The 16,884-nt window shown below is 41.6% G+C and overlaps 1 protein-coding gene across 3 annotated transcripts in view; it reads right to left on the bottom strand.

The window, feature by feature from the left end:
• Nucleotides 1-561: 561 nt before the first annotated feature.
• Nucleotides 562-16,884, bottom strand: part of LOC102229392 (forkhead box protein O3-like) — a 37,092-nt gene continuing 20,769 nt past the window's right edge. For all 3 annotated transcript variants that reach the window (XM_005796043.3, XM_023330128.1, XM_023330132.1), the window contains one exon: nucleotides 562-4,395. In XM_005796043.3, the coding sequence (XP_005796100.2) occupies nucleotides 2,725-4,395 (1,671 nt within the window). In that variant the 3' untranslated portion in view covers nucleotides 562-2,724. The remainder of the gene's footprint in view (nucleotides 4,396-16,884) is intronic.

The raw sequence follows: 16,884 nt of genomic DNA, 5'->3' as shown, positions 1-16,884 counted from the left end.
CACTGCTATGTAGTTTGAAAGAGACCAAAACTAATGTCGTTTTCTACTGTCTTAAAACACCTTCAGTCTAAAAAATGTCTAATATGAGCACTAATTTTATGAACCTTTGACATATTGGCTTGACCCATTAATCTCCCTGCATAGCCAGAAAGATCTAATGAACACAATTTAATGAGAGTATGAATTTAAGTGCATTGAACACAAGTTTTAGTGAATTGCAACAGTTGTTATTTATTTATTTACTTAGCAGTTATTGCTAAACTGGCATTGGCTAAACTGACATTTGATTATTGGCCAAATTGTTGTCCAATAATCAAATGTCTACTGTTTATGAGCCCCTTGTACCTGCAATTTTTATGGCAGGACACCCCTGTAAAAAAATTAAAATTATATATATATCAACATATCTATAGATAGATAGATAGATAGATAGATAGATAGATAGATAGATAGATAGATAGATAGATAGATAGATAGATAGATAGATAGATAGATAGATAGATAGATAGATAGATAGATAGATAGATAGATAGATAGATAGATAGATAGATAGAGAGAGAGAGAGAGAGAGAGAGAGAGAGAGAGAGAGAGAGAGAGAGAGAGAGATTTGTAGTTCACTTAGTTAAATTAAGGTTAGAAAATGCAAATAAAGTCAGCCTATATTTAATGGAAACAATATACTATTTCTGAAATTTGGCATGGCTTCTGTCCAATCTTGGTGTATTAACTCAAGTGTATCATTCTCACCCCTCTTTCCCCACACCACCTCCATGCCACCTTTTGAAACATCTGTCACTGTCATGTTTGCATTGAGCAGCTTTTACACAAAACAGGTGGGAGGCAATGCACCACAAATTAACTTCCTTTGCAAAACACATACTGAGAACAGAAGCTATAAAGCATTTCTGGTAAGAGTAAATGTTTAAGACACAAGATAAGTGTAAAAAGCAAAAACATTATAGTTATACACATTCTGTTAGGTGGTTACTCTGAAGAGAAGCGATTTACGTTCCACTCTGTATTCTTTTATAAAAGGAAGATCATTGGTGGCACACCACCTACCAACATTTCCCTTGTAAGTCCCAACCACTGTCCAATGCAAATGTGACAATAGTTTAAAGGTTTATAAAATAGAGTTTGCACATTTTTCAGATCAAAGGTTTGGTTTCAAGACAAAATAAGTCCACTTTGGACTAGAAATTAGCTTGAACCTCTAGGCTCAACTAATCTTGATTTAGACTTAATGAAGATGCTAAGACAAATATATATTTCACATATGATTTTAGAAGTTAGTTAACCTTTTTCCAGAACCTTAATTCAAAAATCCATACCTGTCCCTTTAAGTATTTCCCTTTGCACCTGTTTTACAGATTGAACATCAGGTTATTAGATTTGAAAACAAAGGAACATAACACAGATGATAGAGATCATTTACGATGTGAGTACACTACTGTTTTTCAGACACATTGATCCAAAGAGCATAAAAACTGAGACTAACTGATCCCACTGCAACAACAGGCTTTGTTCTCTGTATTATTTACCCTCCTTGAGCGGGGAAGTGGACAGTGACATTGCCCCTTCTCAGAGCAGAGCGGCAGGCAGAGTGACATAAAGTTAATCACCGTTTTGTCTGAATGCTCCTGGTGCATTATGCTAAAGACAGCTGGGGGTGAGCAAGGAAGGACAACACGTTAAATTCTCAATAATGACACATTGCCTCTGCATCACTTTGGAGATTAAAAGCAAGATGCTGAATTTCAATCAAGCCACATTAATGGCTTGGTGTGAGGAATGGTCACTTTGTCTGCAACACCAGACAGACAGGGGAGAGACAAACCAGTTCAAGAAGCGCAGGTGAAGCAAGGTAATAAAAATATCTGTAATTTACCAAATTGCATGCTTGCCACTAATGATGGCATGCATTTAATGACATGATGAGTCTTTAGTAACCAATGGCAATGCAGTCTTTACATGTTACATTCAAGAAAAAAATCCAACCTTCGTAACGTAAAGTAGAAAAATTAAAATAACATGGCTGCAGAAGAAAAATCAATTAGAATTTCTGAATTTGCATGTGTATAAATTTATTTGAAATAAATTTTAACCATAATAAAAAACTGTCAAATAAATCACTGTCAGAACTCATCTTTTAAATATGGTAAGAAATTATGAAATTTTAGAGAAGTACATTTTGCACCCCAATACAGAATCACTGTAATCAAGCATCCAATCAACATTAGTAGACATTTGTAAATTAGTCTCTGCCGCACCAGAAAAAAAAATCCAGCTTTTTAGTTCCTATTTCTGACGCTTTCATTAGTTGTGTTCCTTGCTTGTTCCTGTCAAATGTTGCATGCACCTTAGAAAACAAGCCAAGCTCTGCCTGAGCTGCTCTGTGAAGGCATTGCACCGTGAGATGTGACCCACTTGCAATAAAGTGCATTCAGAGTTCAGTTCTCATGGTAAATGAGAAGCGATGCCGGGCAAGCACAGCTGAGAGATTGTCATCACAGTACAGCTGATTCAAGAAAAAAAATTAATCTGACATGAAGTAGATCTCTCAGTAAGAAGGGGATTAAACAGAGTAGGGGTGATAGAGTAAGACAACAAAAAAGATAGGGTGGGGTGCTTGGTCCTATAGGCTTTGTTCAGAGCCAGGAATGTCATGGTAGGGCACAGTGCTTCAAAAGTTGGATCGCAGTCCTGAAGTTTTTGTTTTTCAGTTCAGCCAGGTACCCAGCTCTGGTTGCTGTGGGCCTGCTGTGGACCGGCCAGACCGCTCATTCCCATGCCCATAGTCACACCCATTCCCATTCCCATTCCAATCCCAACCCCCTGAGCAAGGGAGCAGTCAAAGTTAAAATCCATCTCCTCCCCTGAGTCCATAATGTCATGTAGGAGGATGGACTCCACATCACAGTCCAAGCTACCATGAAACATGTCAATGTCTAAGTCAGCTGGTAATCTGTCATGAGGGTAAGGCTGATGATAGCCATGGTAGCTACTACCAACACTGCCGTTACCCATTCCCTGGCCATGATGGTAGGGTCCATTAGTCAAACCCTGGTGTTGTGAGTCTGGGTAATGATTGTGACGCGGGTGTGGGGTGGAAGCCACGTGACAGGAATCCTGAGGCATGCCAAGCATACCCGCTGGGTTAGGGGGCAGGGTTGTAGAAGCAGGAAGGTGAGCATGGGATGGGGGGCTGTACAAGTAGGGAGCTTTGTGATTGTAAGTCTGTAGCTGATTGCTGTTTCCACATGGGGTCAGAGCTGCCGCTCGTGGTGGTGTGTGGGTATGGCTCCGGCTGAGATTGTGACCATTGTGAGCAAGGCTGTGAGGTGGGTTGTGGTTGCTTACACTGTTGTGATTATGACCAGTGGTGTGGTTGTGAGTTCTATTATGGTTATGAATTCCATTGTGGTGCACAGGATGGTGGCTATGGTGGGTGGGTCCTACTCCATTACTCGCTTGACCCAACATAGGATGGCCTTCCCTCTCCTGTCCCAGCATCAGGTCTTTAGAACTGTACTGTTGCACCGCAGAACCTCCTGTCAATAAACTCTGTAGTGCATTTGTACTCGAGTATGCCCGCATGGTTCCAGAAAAACTGGTAGCCTTGTTCTCCTGAATGGTCTGCATTGGTGAGTGGTGACGAAGAATACCCATCCCTGTTGTGTTGTAGACTCCTCCACCATAGGAGACCTGCCCCTTCATTCCAGAGTTGTAGTGATACACAGGAGTTTGGTGCTTATTTCGGCCAACAGCAGGATGTTGTTGATGTTGCTGTGGACAGTGATGATGATAACCATCCTCCATCATCTGCTCATCTAAACTTATGGCACCTGCTAGGTTAGCCAGTTGAGGCAGCTGTTCAAGTGGAGGACAATGATTTCCTGCCCCCATTGATGGAGAGCGGGCACTGGTTGGTGATGGATAAAGGTGAGGGGAGGCAGAACAGGATAGACCACCTTCTTCTGGTTCCTCTGGTTCTACCTCTGCTAAGATAGGTGAGAGACGTCCACTTAAGGTGGAAGCTGATGAACTAGCCCTAGAATGGAGGTCGGTCCAAGCGTCAAACTCTCCATCTGTCCCAGATGCAACTCCCGGCCCTGGGAGGGTTTTCCGTGATGGACTACCATGGTCTGGGGAGCTTTGAAGGCCCCCTACAGCAGATCCTGCTCCAATCCCAGGACGACCTACTCTCTTGCCTCTGATCCTGCCTTTGCTTTTTAAGTATTTAGTGCTATTGTCCATGGAGACCGCCCGTCGCCTTGGGGCTTTTCCCATCTTTCCTCCATCTGGGTTTAGCATCCACCAGGAACTCTTCCCTGTTCCTTCATTTTGCACCCGGATGAATCGAGTGTGGAGGGAAAGGTTATGTCGAATGGAGTTCTGCAAAGACAGATGAAAGAGAGGAAGTGAGTAAAATCTCAAATTAAACAGTAATTTACTTAAAATAAATTTCCATTTATCTACAATATTGTTCTTTTATGAACACAGATGTTGAGACATTTTTTGCTTACAAATAATACAGAGGTATTTTTCTAGTCAACATGCCTAATCATAAGAGCCATCTCAAAAGTATTAAATTCAGAGGACAGCCTCAACTGGAATGAGGCAAGACTCGTGTCAGCCTCATCCAACCTGAAGTGACCTGAGACTCAGTCTTGAGAGATTTTCTTTCTGCACATCAATTCTCGCACATTCATTCTCATCAATCCATCTGTCCTCTTCTATTTCTTCCTTCAGCTGGGCTGATGTAAGCCGCCGAGGTTGAGCTTACTCTATGTTTGAAGTTGGTGCCAGTCTGGCTTTGTGCCAGCCCCGTCTCTTTTGCTGTTCTAGCTTGAATTGGGAAGAGAGGGAGGGCATATTGCAAGACTGAGCCAGGAGCAAGGAAGGCTAATGGATGTATCCAACCCTCTGACATCAACCTTCAATGCCTATCTCTCTTCCCCTCCCTTGTTTCGTCTTTATCGCAGCCTTTCAGAGTCTTGCTTTCTCTTGTTACCGAGTGCTACATATTTCAACTTGTCAAGATTTTCCTTTTTCTTATGTTACACACTTCTTTGAACATAAGTCATTTTCCACCTCTGCGTTCAATCTCCATCCTTTCAATTAGAAAGTGTGCCACCAATTACTTTCCCATTATCCTTTCTGCCTGCAAGTACAGTCAATGGCTCAGTAATTCATAAAATCAAGTGTATTTTTTTCATTATCATTTGCATCTCAAAGTCTGCTGTTGTCGCAATTCTGCTCCTAGTTTGTATGGGCTGTTTAGACTGTTAAGCAGGAAAATATCAAACCAAAAGCATTCTTTGTTTGAGAATATACTTGTGCAATGGATTATTTCCAATTGAGAGGTTCTAACTCTTTGACTATCTGTATTATGTTGCAGATTATTTGTATTCACATGGAACTGCTCAGCAGGGAAACAAATAAATCAAATTGCTGTGAGGAAAAACACATAAATAGGAGGAAAGCTGAATTCAGGTGATCTGTGAATGCCTCCTTGGGTTATCTTGCTGTGACACCTCCGGCATTGGGTAACCATGGCAACCTGGTAAACGTGAAGCAGCGTAACTATATCATATTGTGGTGAGAGTCAAGAGAGTTAGAGAGAGAGAAATGGAGGGAGAGCAGGGGGGATGGGGAAAGGATGCAAGAGGAAGCGGGTGTTTGATGCTGCTGCTCCAACACTAAGCAGCCTTTCATCTTGGCAGTGCAGGTCCGCAGGGGATGCCCGCTCCCTGCATCTGACGGCTTCTCTACGTGCCGCGCCAGCTCCCTGTCTCGATCTCTGGATCATCCACCTATCATACCACTCCAAATCATCCCCCCACCAAGCCCCATGCATGCCTAAATTAAAACATATGTAAGCCGGTTGTAAATGGGACATCTTTCAGAGAATGAACCACTTCGCGTTGCCACTCTGTGTGACCTGTCCGATTCAAATCTCGATTTATCCCTCTGTAAAAGAAGAGCAGCCCCACTGAACTTGAAGGGATTTGTCATCCCAAACCCTCTTTATCTGATGAATCCACCTGCTAGAGAGATTTGAGAGATTTCGGATGGTGGCCAGCCATGGCATCAACACCATGATCATAACTGGCAGCCGGAAATCTGTTACATAAATTCCAACAAATTTCTTGTCCCCAAAACATCCTGTTTTTGTGTGCGATCATGTTCAGGAATCTAAGAATAGCTCAGGTTGCAGGTGGTTCCGCCGTGGGTGTGGTTCCGTTCACATTCTGCTCTCTGAGTCAGGGGCATTTTGGCCAGCCTGAAGTCCTCACGCCCCCGAAACAGGCAGTCATTGCTAATCCCCCTCCATCCCTGAGTAATCCCAGACAATCCTGGGCTAATCCCAAGTTGATTCAGAGGCACTCCCAGCTGGGTGTCTCACACAAAGCTATGCCAGGTCAACTCAGAGGCAACGGACAGGGTGGTTGTACTATGATCCTATAGTAATGCTGCATAAGAGGAGTGCATAAAGTGCAGAAAAAAGAATGACATAAAAACCTTATAGGATGTCGAAGTAAGGTGGTACTAATGTTTATGTATATTACAGTTGATGATAAAGCAGCAAGCCAGTGTTAACCATATTTTTGATGCTTCCATCAAATCAACCACCTTTATTCTGTGCTCTGTCCTTGAGGGTTGGCTTTGTCACATTTTCTTTACCCCTACAGCTTGAACAGAATAAAATTGAAAACTTTATTATGTATTAAATATTCATAAAATGGAAATTCTTTTTCAGCCCCCTGGCTTGCCGAGACAGACGAATGAAGCCCACAGAAACATACAATGACAGAGGAACACACACATCACACGCTTGGGCCCAAGAAGCTACTTCCTATTCAAATCATACCCCTTTAATACAATGGGCCTGTTGGAGAGGGCTCTAAATAATGAATGAACCAGTGGCAAAGCTTATGCAGAAAGATGCACTGCTTGGTCCCTAATACTGGAATGAACAGATGGAGTCATAAGTAGATCTGTTACTTTTCTTTTTTTTCCCCATCAATCAGGCACATCCACCCTCATCAGTCTTCAATCACAACTAACTTAATTTGGCCATAAAGCAAAAGAGGTAAAGGGTAATGGCTTACAGGGCAATCAAAGCCAATTAAGGTGAACAAGAGTTTCGAGGATGTAGCAGAATCAGCTTGGGTTCAACTCTCATTAAGTCTTTAAAATCCCAATAGCTGATTTAGATATTTAGATAATAGATACGAAATAAGAGGATGGGATTCTTTGTCCTCAGATTAAAAGCTTAGGGTCTTTAAAAACAAGTCTGACATGCTGACACTTTTCCACAACAGGCAGGTTGAATGAGATGCTGCAAGGGCTTTTGTAACTTAAAAGAAGGAAATTGTACTAAAATAGATGTAACAAAGGTTGCACATGAACAGATTTGAGGTATTTTGGGTCTTGCAAAAATTTTTCAAATAGAAAATACCATAGATTTTAAGACCTAATTTCCAAAGTTTGTGTAGAAATGGAAAAGTCCATCATAATTTCTAGCTGTATGTATGTATGTATGTATGTATGTATGTATGTATGTATGTATGTATGTATGTATGTATGTATGTATGTATGTATGTATGTATGTATGTATGTATGTATGTATGTATGTATGTATGTATGTATGTATGTATACAACACTTCAATGTGTAACCAAGTAAGGAAATAAAAATGCTTTACTTTCTTTCCTTCTTCTGCAGACCTAAAAATACTCCAGTTGAATTGAATATATTTTCTGACTTTTTAAGACTGTTTAGAAACCGTGATTATTTATCCTGAGCATCCTCGTTAAAATCCATTCATCTGGCTCTTGCAAATCCTGTAACACCGATCAACTACTTCCCTGTTCTCGTTTTCTTCTTAAACATTCAAACTCAGTTTAATTCAGGCACTGCAGAGGCCTCTTTAGTGGTGAGAATCAATGAAGTTTAATGGCTATCAGAGTTGGAGCTTAGCACACATCAAGGTCTGATTGAAGTACACAATCCACCGACATTATGAAGGCAGTAGGGGTGCTCAATAAACCTCACTGTTCTCATAACAATGCCTAACCGTCACCAGCTTGTCTGTTAACTGACGGTGCCCACTTGGCCACTTTGGCTTCATGCCCAACACACACCCTTCTTTCCCCTACTCCAAGTGTGAATTGGGAGAAAATACGAGTAGACGGGGCAATGGTGGGGGAGTTGGTCAGGGTTTGTTATAGTGCCCATTGATTCGTCTGAAGCAACTTGATTGACTGGCATGGGTTCAGCTGTGGTGGAAGGTGCTGTGCATAAAGGGGTGGGAATAGGAGGTACCACAAGGGGCCCCCTCCAAACTATACAAAAGAAGTGCCCTCAAAATGCCCATCCCCCTTTATTAGGCCTCTGTTAGTATCCACTGGGTTTTTTCCCGCTCACACAGAGAGGGGCAAGGAAACGGGTCAAATGGTTTAGAAGATTCAACTTGTGGCAAATGTGCATTCATTCAAACAGAACCTAGTGAGAAACCAAGAAGTGTGAATGGAGTCTGGGAACGGGCAAAAAGAAACCACTCACCCGATTCAAACAACCTCAAGGGTGAAACAGTGTGGTGCGCTTGCCCAGCTAAGAACACAGCAGCTGTTCTTGTAGTGGCACCGGGTAAAGCCGTTTGCCACACTCGACTGGTATTACCAAACCATTTCATGCAGAATGGATCCATTATGTATTGTCAAAGGGTATCCCTCCATGGTGCACATTCATTTGATAAGCCTAAATCAACGGGGAGTAACAGAAGCACTAACTGTGTTTATTGTGATGCTGTTTTTGCCTGTGCAGAAGGCAGGAGGGATCAGGGGGAGGGGAGATTTCAACACAAGCAGTTTTGTTCAGCACAGGAATGAGTTTTGTCAGCTAAGCCTGTCTCCAGGCTATTGGTGGAAATTAGCGCCAGCTAAATATTCGCTTTTCGTGATTGATGTTACGGCTTGAGTTGTCCCTTTGAAGGAAAATAAAGAATTTGAAGCCATGTGGATTAAAAGGGACAGAGTTTGGGGAATTTCATGTGTCTGAGGGGGGACTTAAAATGTGACTGTAGGGCCTTGATGGTGGCACAGATATGGCATGATGAGGCTCTGATGATATGGTGTATCAAGGAGAAAAGAAAAGCAAACCTTTGACAGTGAGTACAAGAAATAAAATTTGAAATTGACTGTGTGTATGAGAGGTAATGCATGAAAGAGGAAAAGAGAGAGATGTAGTTATTTGCTTGAGAAGCCCAGAGCCAGATGATTAAAATCCCTTTAGGAGGCTTCTTTAAGAGAGACAGATGGGTAGACAGGCCTGTTTTGGAACGCAATCAAATTGAAAAGATTAAAAAGGAGTCTCTTTTATTAGGAGGTGAGAAACAGTTACTTCTCTGCCACATGCCATCATCGCCTCCACAGCAGTGGTCACGACTGCATTGGCATGCAAGACACATTGTATTCCTCATTGGGAAAGAAACAAACCTGGGATTAGGAAATACATGAATCTCAGTGCATTACTGTTGTAATACTGATGAATGGTTGCAACAGTAATCTGTTACACAAAGCAGCTGTAAAAAAAATAAAAAAATATTTGGGTCTTATTCGTACCATCTTATACAGAGCTGCAGTTAGAATCAGGCTGATGAAGGAAATTGGACAGTAATAAGCTTGAAATCTGTGGAATTACTGTCATTGATAATTCTGACCTGTTGCAAAAAGAGACTATGCCACAGTAGGTTTTTTAAAAAAGTAACTGAATTTTCAAAATGGTGGTAAGTTACAGTAGGTTTTAGCCACTCATCTGTCCTGTTTTGGCTGGTTTGAACAATTTAAAGCACATGTAATGGAAATGATCATACCTGAGCAATGTAGTGCTATATCAGTGGGTATTAAAGGACAACATTATTACCTGAGTGCTGTTTGACTTGTCGCTGTTTGTCAGTTGAGCAACTTTTGTTACTGACAGTGAGTCTGTTGGGATAATTTCCAAAACACAGTCAGACCTAAAAACACAGAAGCATCTCCTTTTTGATGCCATTGTCCAAATTAAAAAATCTAATCCACTGTTAAGTGAACTGATGAGTCACACCCTACCATAGCCTCGAGTATTTATTTAACTTTTACAAACTGACGATGACATGACATTTGCATACTACATACTCCTGATAATACTTTCACATGGCCTCACAAAAAAATTAAAATTATTCCGTTATATTAAGGATCTATTTATTAATGTGGAATGTGGTTAGACATGCTAACCAGGCAAGCTATGCTCATATATATATATGTATATATATATATGATAAAATAATTAATGATGATGTTTAATGAAGGCAGTTGCAATGACAAAACAATTGAAAACTTCACCAAAAATTCTTCTTAAATACTTAAATAAATCATTTATAATAAATTCGAGGAAAAAATCTATATCTGTGGAACATTTTAGTGAGGAAAATAGAAAGCAATGAAACTTTTGAACAAACTAAACTTATACTATAAACATTTTATTTATAAAACACTTCATTTGTCAAAAAAAGTTTAAAAAAAAGTCTTTCAATGTCATTCATACATCTGAAACAGAAATCATAATCAGATAAAGTTGGCATTACAAAATCAAAGTTAATAATATAACTTCGTACAACTCTAATTTTAGGGGGGGAAAAGTTGCGTTCATTGATTTGTGTTGAATCATCGGCATTCTGCACCTAATCTTTGCACCAGAACTAAACATGTACAACTTGAATCTTCATTCCTTTGGCTTCCGCTGTACTTGACTGTAGTTTTCACAGCAGAGTGAGTCCAAGCACAGTGAAAGGTGCTCTGAATTCGACCCCATTATTCCGCAACACTGCAGGAGTGCCATTTATAAAAAGGCTTAAAATGGAAAGTAAGTGTGTGGTAGCGTGTCTGGTAGCCTCAGATCAGGAAGTGGCTGTGGAGAGGGGTGTAATGGAGTTGGTGGGGGATTCCTGCCTGACTGTGCACTAATTGCAGCCAATGGTTGGCAACCCATCATCTGTGCCCACCCTGGCGCCAGGGGAAGGGTTGGCATTGGGGCGACAGGGTGTGGGATAGAGAAGGGCTGCCGCAGCTTTTGTGGCTAAAAATAGATGCTAACAGATTAGAGTAGCATCTGAGACCCTGATAGGGGATCGGAAAATCCGCTTTACCGATGCCAGGGACAGCCAAGAGTTTCCGGTGGGCGCAAAGAGGACACAATCTGGGCATTGCGTCTGACGCCCACACACAGAACGGGGGAGCCTTGGATTTGGAAAGAGCACATGAACATGCACGTGCCACAGTACAGCATGGGTGTGGTTTTTTTTCCACAGGGGCCTGCAAGGTAGGCAGACCTCACACCCTCCCACAGAGGATTCACACAACAGGTGTTTGGGCTGGGCCACCTGTGGGGCCGGCCGCCTGCTCGCACTTCACACCTCGACTGGGGAGCAAACTAACATTTTCCACTGGGCTCGCCATCCTCTTGTTAAAGACCAACACGTTTCTGGAGAGGCTTTTACAGCTCTTTTTACAAGATCTGCAAAATATGTGTGCGTGCAAGCGTGCGCAAGTCAATCTGCATTTATGAGAGCATGTGTGTCAATATTTTTGTATCGGGTCGTTTAATAGCCGACAGCAATAGTGTGGATTTGGTTATGCAGAAATCTCCCTCTGCTATATACAAAGAAACTGTCAGCCAACAACAGAATCGATGCAGACCAAGGGTTTTTTTCACACTCAGGCTCCACATAATCTCATTCATAACAATGAGACTCTCATTTCCTACATTCTAAAGGTCAGTGCACACCTCAGATCACACTTTAATAAAAATCATTCTCAGCGTTTAATTTAATTTCAGCAAGGCAGGAAACTCATAGGCAGCCATGCACATGGCATGCAAAATTCATCAGATTGTCCCTTTAATTGCTTCAATTTCACAGTATAGAGAAGAATGACCACAATTACAGAGAGGAAGACAAATATACAAATATGGGCCACAGGGGCACATCTGCAGAGGGCACAAACATTCAGAAAAGACAAATAGTCTGTCAAAAAAAGTCAGCGGCTAGGTTTGTTCATTTTTCAATCAAATCAGATTGGCAATTTAGAGGGCAAAAATCATGTCCAGCTTTGTCATAACACATTTTAACTCTCATAAAAAGCTGTACCCAGCAGCCAACTAAATCATGCTCAGGCACAGTTACACACCTGTGCAGAAATTTATCCCATCTTTCTGACACATAGAGGAAAACATGACACAAAGCCTGGCACACTGGGCACGCTCATTACTGCAATGCCAAGCTACCAGTTGCTAAGGAGACCTGTGGGAGAGGGAGGATTCCTTGTTGTTGCTATAGCAGCCAGCTCTCTCCCTGCCAACTCTCTCCCTTAGGGAGAAAAAAAGGCAAGAGGTGGGGGGTGAAGTGGGTAGAGGTAGGGGGCAGCAGTTTAATGGGGCTATGAGGTGCAGGGGAACTTCATTAGCCATCAATGTGCACTGCACCCACCAATGCGCCCTATGAATGCCTACTCACATGCTGCACTTCAGCTCGCAGACTTCCACTTACCCACGCACAGACCATGGACCCCCACCTATTCATACACCTATATAGAGGAGAAGAATGAAAAAGGGGCGGCATGTTTAGAATGAAAAGCTTAGTTTATCTGCACATGGGAGAGGTTGAGAGGGTAGAGGTGGGTGAATGACAAAGGAAAGATCTTGAACAAGGGAGCCTGCTTGGAGGGAGTTGTAGGGATCTAAATTTCTGAGGCTTTGTTAGCTAAAACCGATATTAGGACAATTATCTGTGTAAATGTGTTCCCTCTGAAGCAGCATGAACCTTCAGTGACAAGCACTATCCCCTACAATGACGGAAAATATTTTTGCACTCAGACAAACTGTGTGAACATTAATATTTCACAAGCCAGCAGTGTTTCAAAAACATTTTGAAATCCCCTCTTGCATGATGACGTTTTCCCATTCCAACACACCTGAGTCAAACAAACAGCTCTGGCAATGTCCCGAAAACGGTATTAGATTCTCTGACATCTAGTTTTGTATGGCGACATTTCTAACCCCGTGTTCCATTTTTTCTGTACATTGGTTCCAATTCTGTATATTAGACCATGCACATTATTTTGTTGGTCTGACAAATTAAAAAAATGTTATTCACCATTTACAGGTTCTGCTCTGCACTCTGTGCTCAGTTATTCTGCAGAGTAAAGGAGAGCAAAATGCAGCTGAAACACCAGTTAAAACATTTCTGACATTCAAAATAAAATGGTAAATCTAAGAATGTAATCATTAATTGTCAGGATTTAGCTGGAATCACACTTACATTTGAAATCAACAAGTCATATTAACATATAGAGGAAACATGCTAATGTTAGCCTTAAATGTACTGTCCATAGTATCAAAACACAAATTTATTGAATACTGTAGCTTAGTCACATCAACAAAGCTAAATCTTTAAGACAAATGATGATGCTACACTAGACTAATGTATTGTAAAAAAAAAAAAAAATCAAGAGAAGTGTGGTGTCTTTGAGGTTAAGTTCCTAGGATTGTCAATAGTGTATGTATATGTATGTCACACTTTTCCAACATGATGGTAGCCAATTGAATGCTTCTGTGCCTTACAGAGAAAAGATAAAGTGGTTCACACAAATATATGCTATGAAAGAGTTGAGAAAGAACTTGCAAAATGTGAAAGCATTCATTCTTCTTTTATTGCAAAATATCAAAGGTTGGAACTTAAAGTGGAACGCAAATAGTGGGGGTGGGGGGAAAATGTATGCCTCCAAATCATTCCAACTTAATTGTTGGACAGAGTCTAGAGACACAAGATGTCTGTGAATTCAAAGAGAACAAGAGCGCTCTCAGGCAGCGTCAAAATGACTTCTGTATGCACAAGCTGTGCTTCAAATATTGACAGTCTGATAACCTGCAATGCCCCTGGCTCCCTCAAATTCTCATATTTTAAGTGGGAGAGTACTGTACGGACGAGAGAGGGTATTGATTCAGTCTGAATTAACTCAGCTTGCGTGTGAATGCTGAAGAATGCCACCAACCCACCTCCCATTACAGCCCCGACACCCCGTCGCCCGCTCCCACCTCCTTGACCAAAGCTTGAGCTGACTGAGTGAGAGCTTATGAGGAAACAAAATCAAGAATGGTTGAAAGAGGACATTCCTCTCCGACTCAGAGGAATGAGAAAGATGGGGGCAGAGAGGGGGGCAAGAAGAGACAGAATTCACTACCCCTCCTCCCGTTGTCTCCGTTTCCTGAAACAAAAAGAGCCCAATTAAGTCAGTTTGAGTTAGGGTCATTTGTGTGTGTGTGTGAGCGAAATGTGTATTCAAACCATGAGTGCGTGTGTGTGTAATAAAGGATACAGAGGGGCAACGTACTGTAAGTTGTGAAGCTGTCTGAGAAAGGCAGAATAGGGGACGGGGGGCGGGGGGGGGCAGAGGGGGGTGCAGTTTGGTAGGCCTCTGTGTGTGGGAGGGGGTAATAGGGGGGGCTCTCCCATTCCAGCCTAAGAGGGCCAAACTTGCTCTCAGCTCCTCGGCAGGAGACGCTGAAATATTAATCGCCACGCTCCAGCCGCAGACTAGAGAACACAATCGCTTCAAACTCCCACCCTAATGAGTGTGTTCATGAATGGCTAATGTGCACAGATGGGGGGCTGATGACTGGATAGATCGCAACGGGGTGTTGAGGGAGGGAGACGAGAAAAGTATGGAAGTAGAGAAAGTGAAATTTCGGCAGTGCCTGCCGGTAGAGGTGGTGAAGGGCTGCACAGGCATGCCATGACCTTTTAAGAGGTTCCTGAAAACTTAATTAAGGCTAGCCCTGTGCTACTCTTTCTCTCTTTTACTTCCTTTTCTACACACACTCTTGCCTGCCTGCACACACACACACGCCCACGCCCGCACACAATTTTATGCTATCCTCCCATCCACCCTCCTTCAAGTGTATGCTGATCATTTACCCTCGATTCCTTCTGCACATACACCCCGCAGAGCTGATGTAAAATTCTTTTCTAGGGATAAAACTTCAAAGATTTCTGTTCATTTTTAACAAACATCCCAGTTTATTAGTCATGTTGAGGCGTGCAAAGAAACACGTGAAATTACAAATAAAAAAAGAAAAACAAAGATCCATTAAATCTGCAGGAGCAGGTATGTTTTTCCTCACACCCTATGTAGATACACCGCAGGAAGAGGAAAGACTAAACTTACAAGAGGAAGGTAAAGAGTTGTTTCATCTCAAGCACCATTCACTTCTGCAGGGAAATTGGAGTTACATCTCACAAATGGATTGAAATAATCTTGCAACGCAGAGCATGTACTGGAGGCCAAAGGGTCCTCTCCATTGGAGATTGTTCCACATTGAATGTTAATGTTTCACATGCAACATTGATAGCTGAACCTGACCTTTCCCTCACCCTGCTGATAATTTATAAGCATTGTTTCTATTGTCATTACTTCATCACATTTCAAGCAGCAATGCCAGAAATGTCTCTTTCTGAACAACAACAACAAAAAAAACAGAAATGCAGGTTAACATGTCTTCCCATGACTCTTCATTACCATAGAGGCCAACAACGGATTAAAAGTGCCTGGCGTGTGGACGCGTATGCAGACATACAGCTATGCATCAAAATAGATACTCTCACTGCATCTAATTAGAGGCATGGGATGATGTGACCCAATTCCAGACGTTTCTGTGTTAGTCTGGGTCCGGGCATCAGCTTGGATTCAGATGGGAGATGCAAAGGGCCTAATACAGACAAGTACAGGTGTGTTTTACAAATCAGGAATATCATCAAAGTCTGTTTATTTCTGGAATTGAAATTCGAAAAGTTATTGAAACATTATATACAGAATGATTTTGTGCAAGCAAAATTCAGTTTTTTATGCAATTACAAAATTACACAAGAAAATTTCTTTTTCTATTTAAAGAATACTACTGAACTGACAACAGTACTGACACGCTCCACAAAAAGGGTAAGCATAAAAAGGTCAAGCTTAGAAATAGAAAGTTCAGTGGAAGGAAAAAGTGTTAAAGAAAAGCAAGGTTGAGGTTTTCTCAAGTTATCAGTACCCTTTCCTCAGCTGTGTAAACAGCTGCATGTTTTAGACAATCCTCATGATCACTCTCAAAACTGTGAGCCTCACACTTCCTCTCTACGTCTAGTCCAAAACCAAGGGAGCCTGCTCTCTTCGCTCACTGTCTTTATCTACTTAAACATTATCCAGAAGATAATCACTGATAACTTCCACACGGAGGGTGATTGCTGGCTGATCATACCATGCTGCATCTGAGGATATTGATGGAAAGTTGAGGGAAAGAAAAAGGATGCATGAAGCACATTTCCTTTCATTCTCATTTAGCACACAACCTGTATGTAATGCCAATTTCCTTTACCAGCAGTACTTAACACCTGTGAACAATGTCAAAAGTACCATCATTTGGTTTAATGATCATTGTATCACTGTTTGCTTAGCCAAACATATCGGCCTGTGTTTTGATTGGGACAGCGAGGGCCAATAAAATTAAAAGGTTGGAGGCCCATATAGAGGGAACCTGGGCTTCTTTAATGCCTCAACAGGGCCATGTTATTAACCACGGTGTCTCATCGCTCCATCACACACCACAATGATCCAATAATTATACAAAAAGAGCTACAGTATATGTAGTATGCTTTAGTAATTTCATTTTTGTTTTTTATTAGCTGCAGTGTTAAATCATAAAATATTACAAATATAAACACTTCAAAATAAATCTTTTTTATAACATTCTAATTTACTGAATGTCATAAATGAGAATAAAATGAGAATGTCTCAGTTTATGCTGA

Source organism: Xiphophorus maculatus, chromosome 3 (genome assembly GCF_002775205.1).
Source record: "Xiphophorus maculatus strain JP 163 A chromosome 3, X_maculatus-5.0-male, whole genome shotgun sequence".
In the NCBI taxonomy this organism is placed as follows: Eukaryota; Metazoa; Chordata; class Actinopteri; order Cyprinodontiformes; family Poeciliidae; genus Xiphophorus; species Xiphophorus maculatus.
The sequence above is the reverse complement of the archived record's forward strand: the minus strand, read 5'-3'. Positions and strand labels throughout refer to the sequence as shown.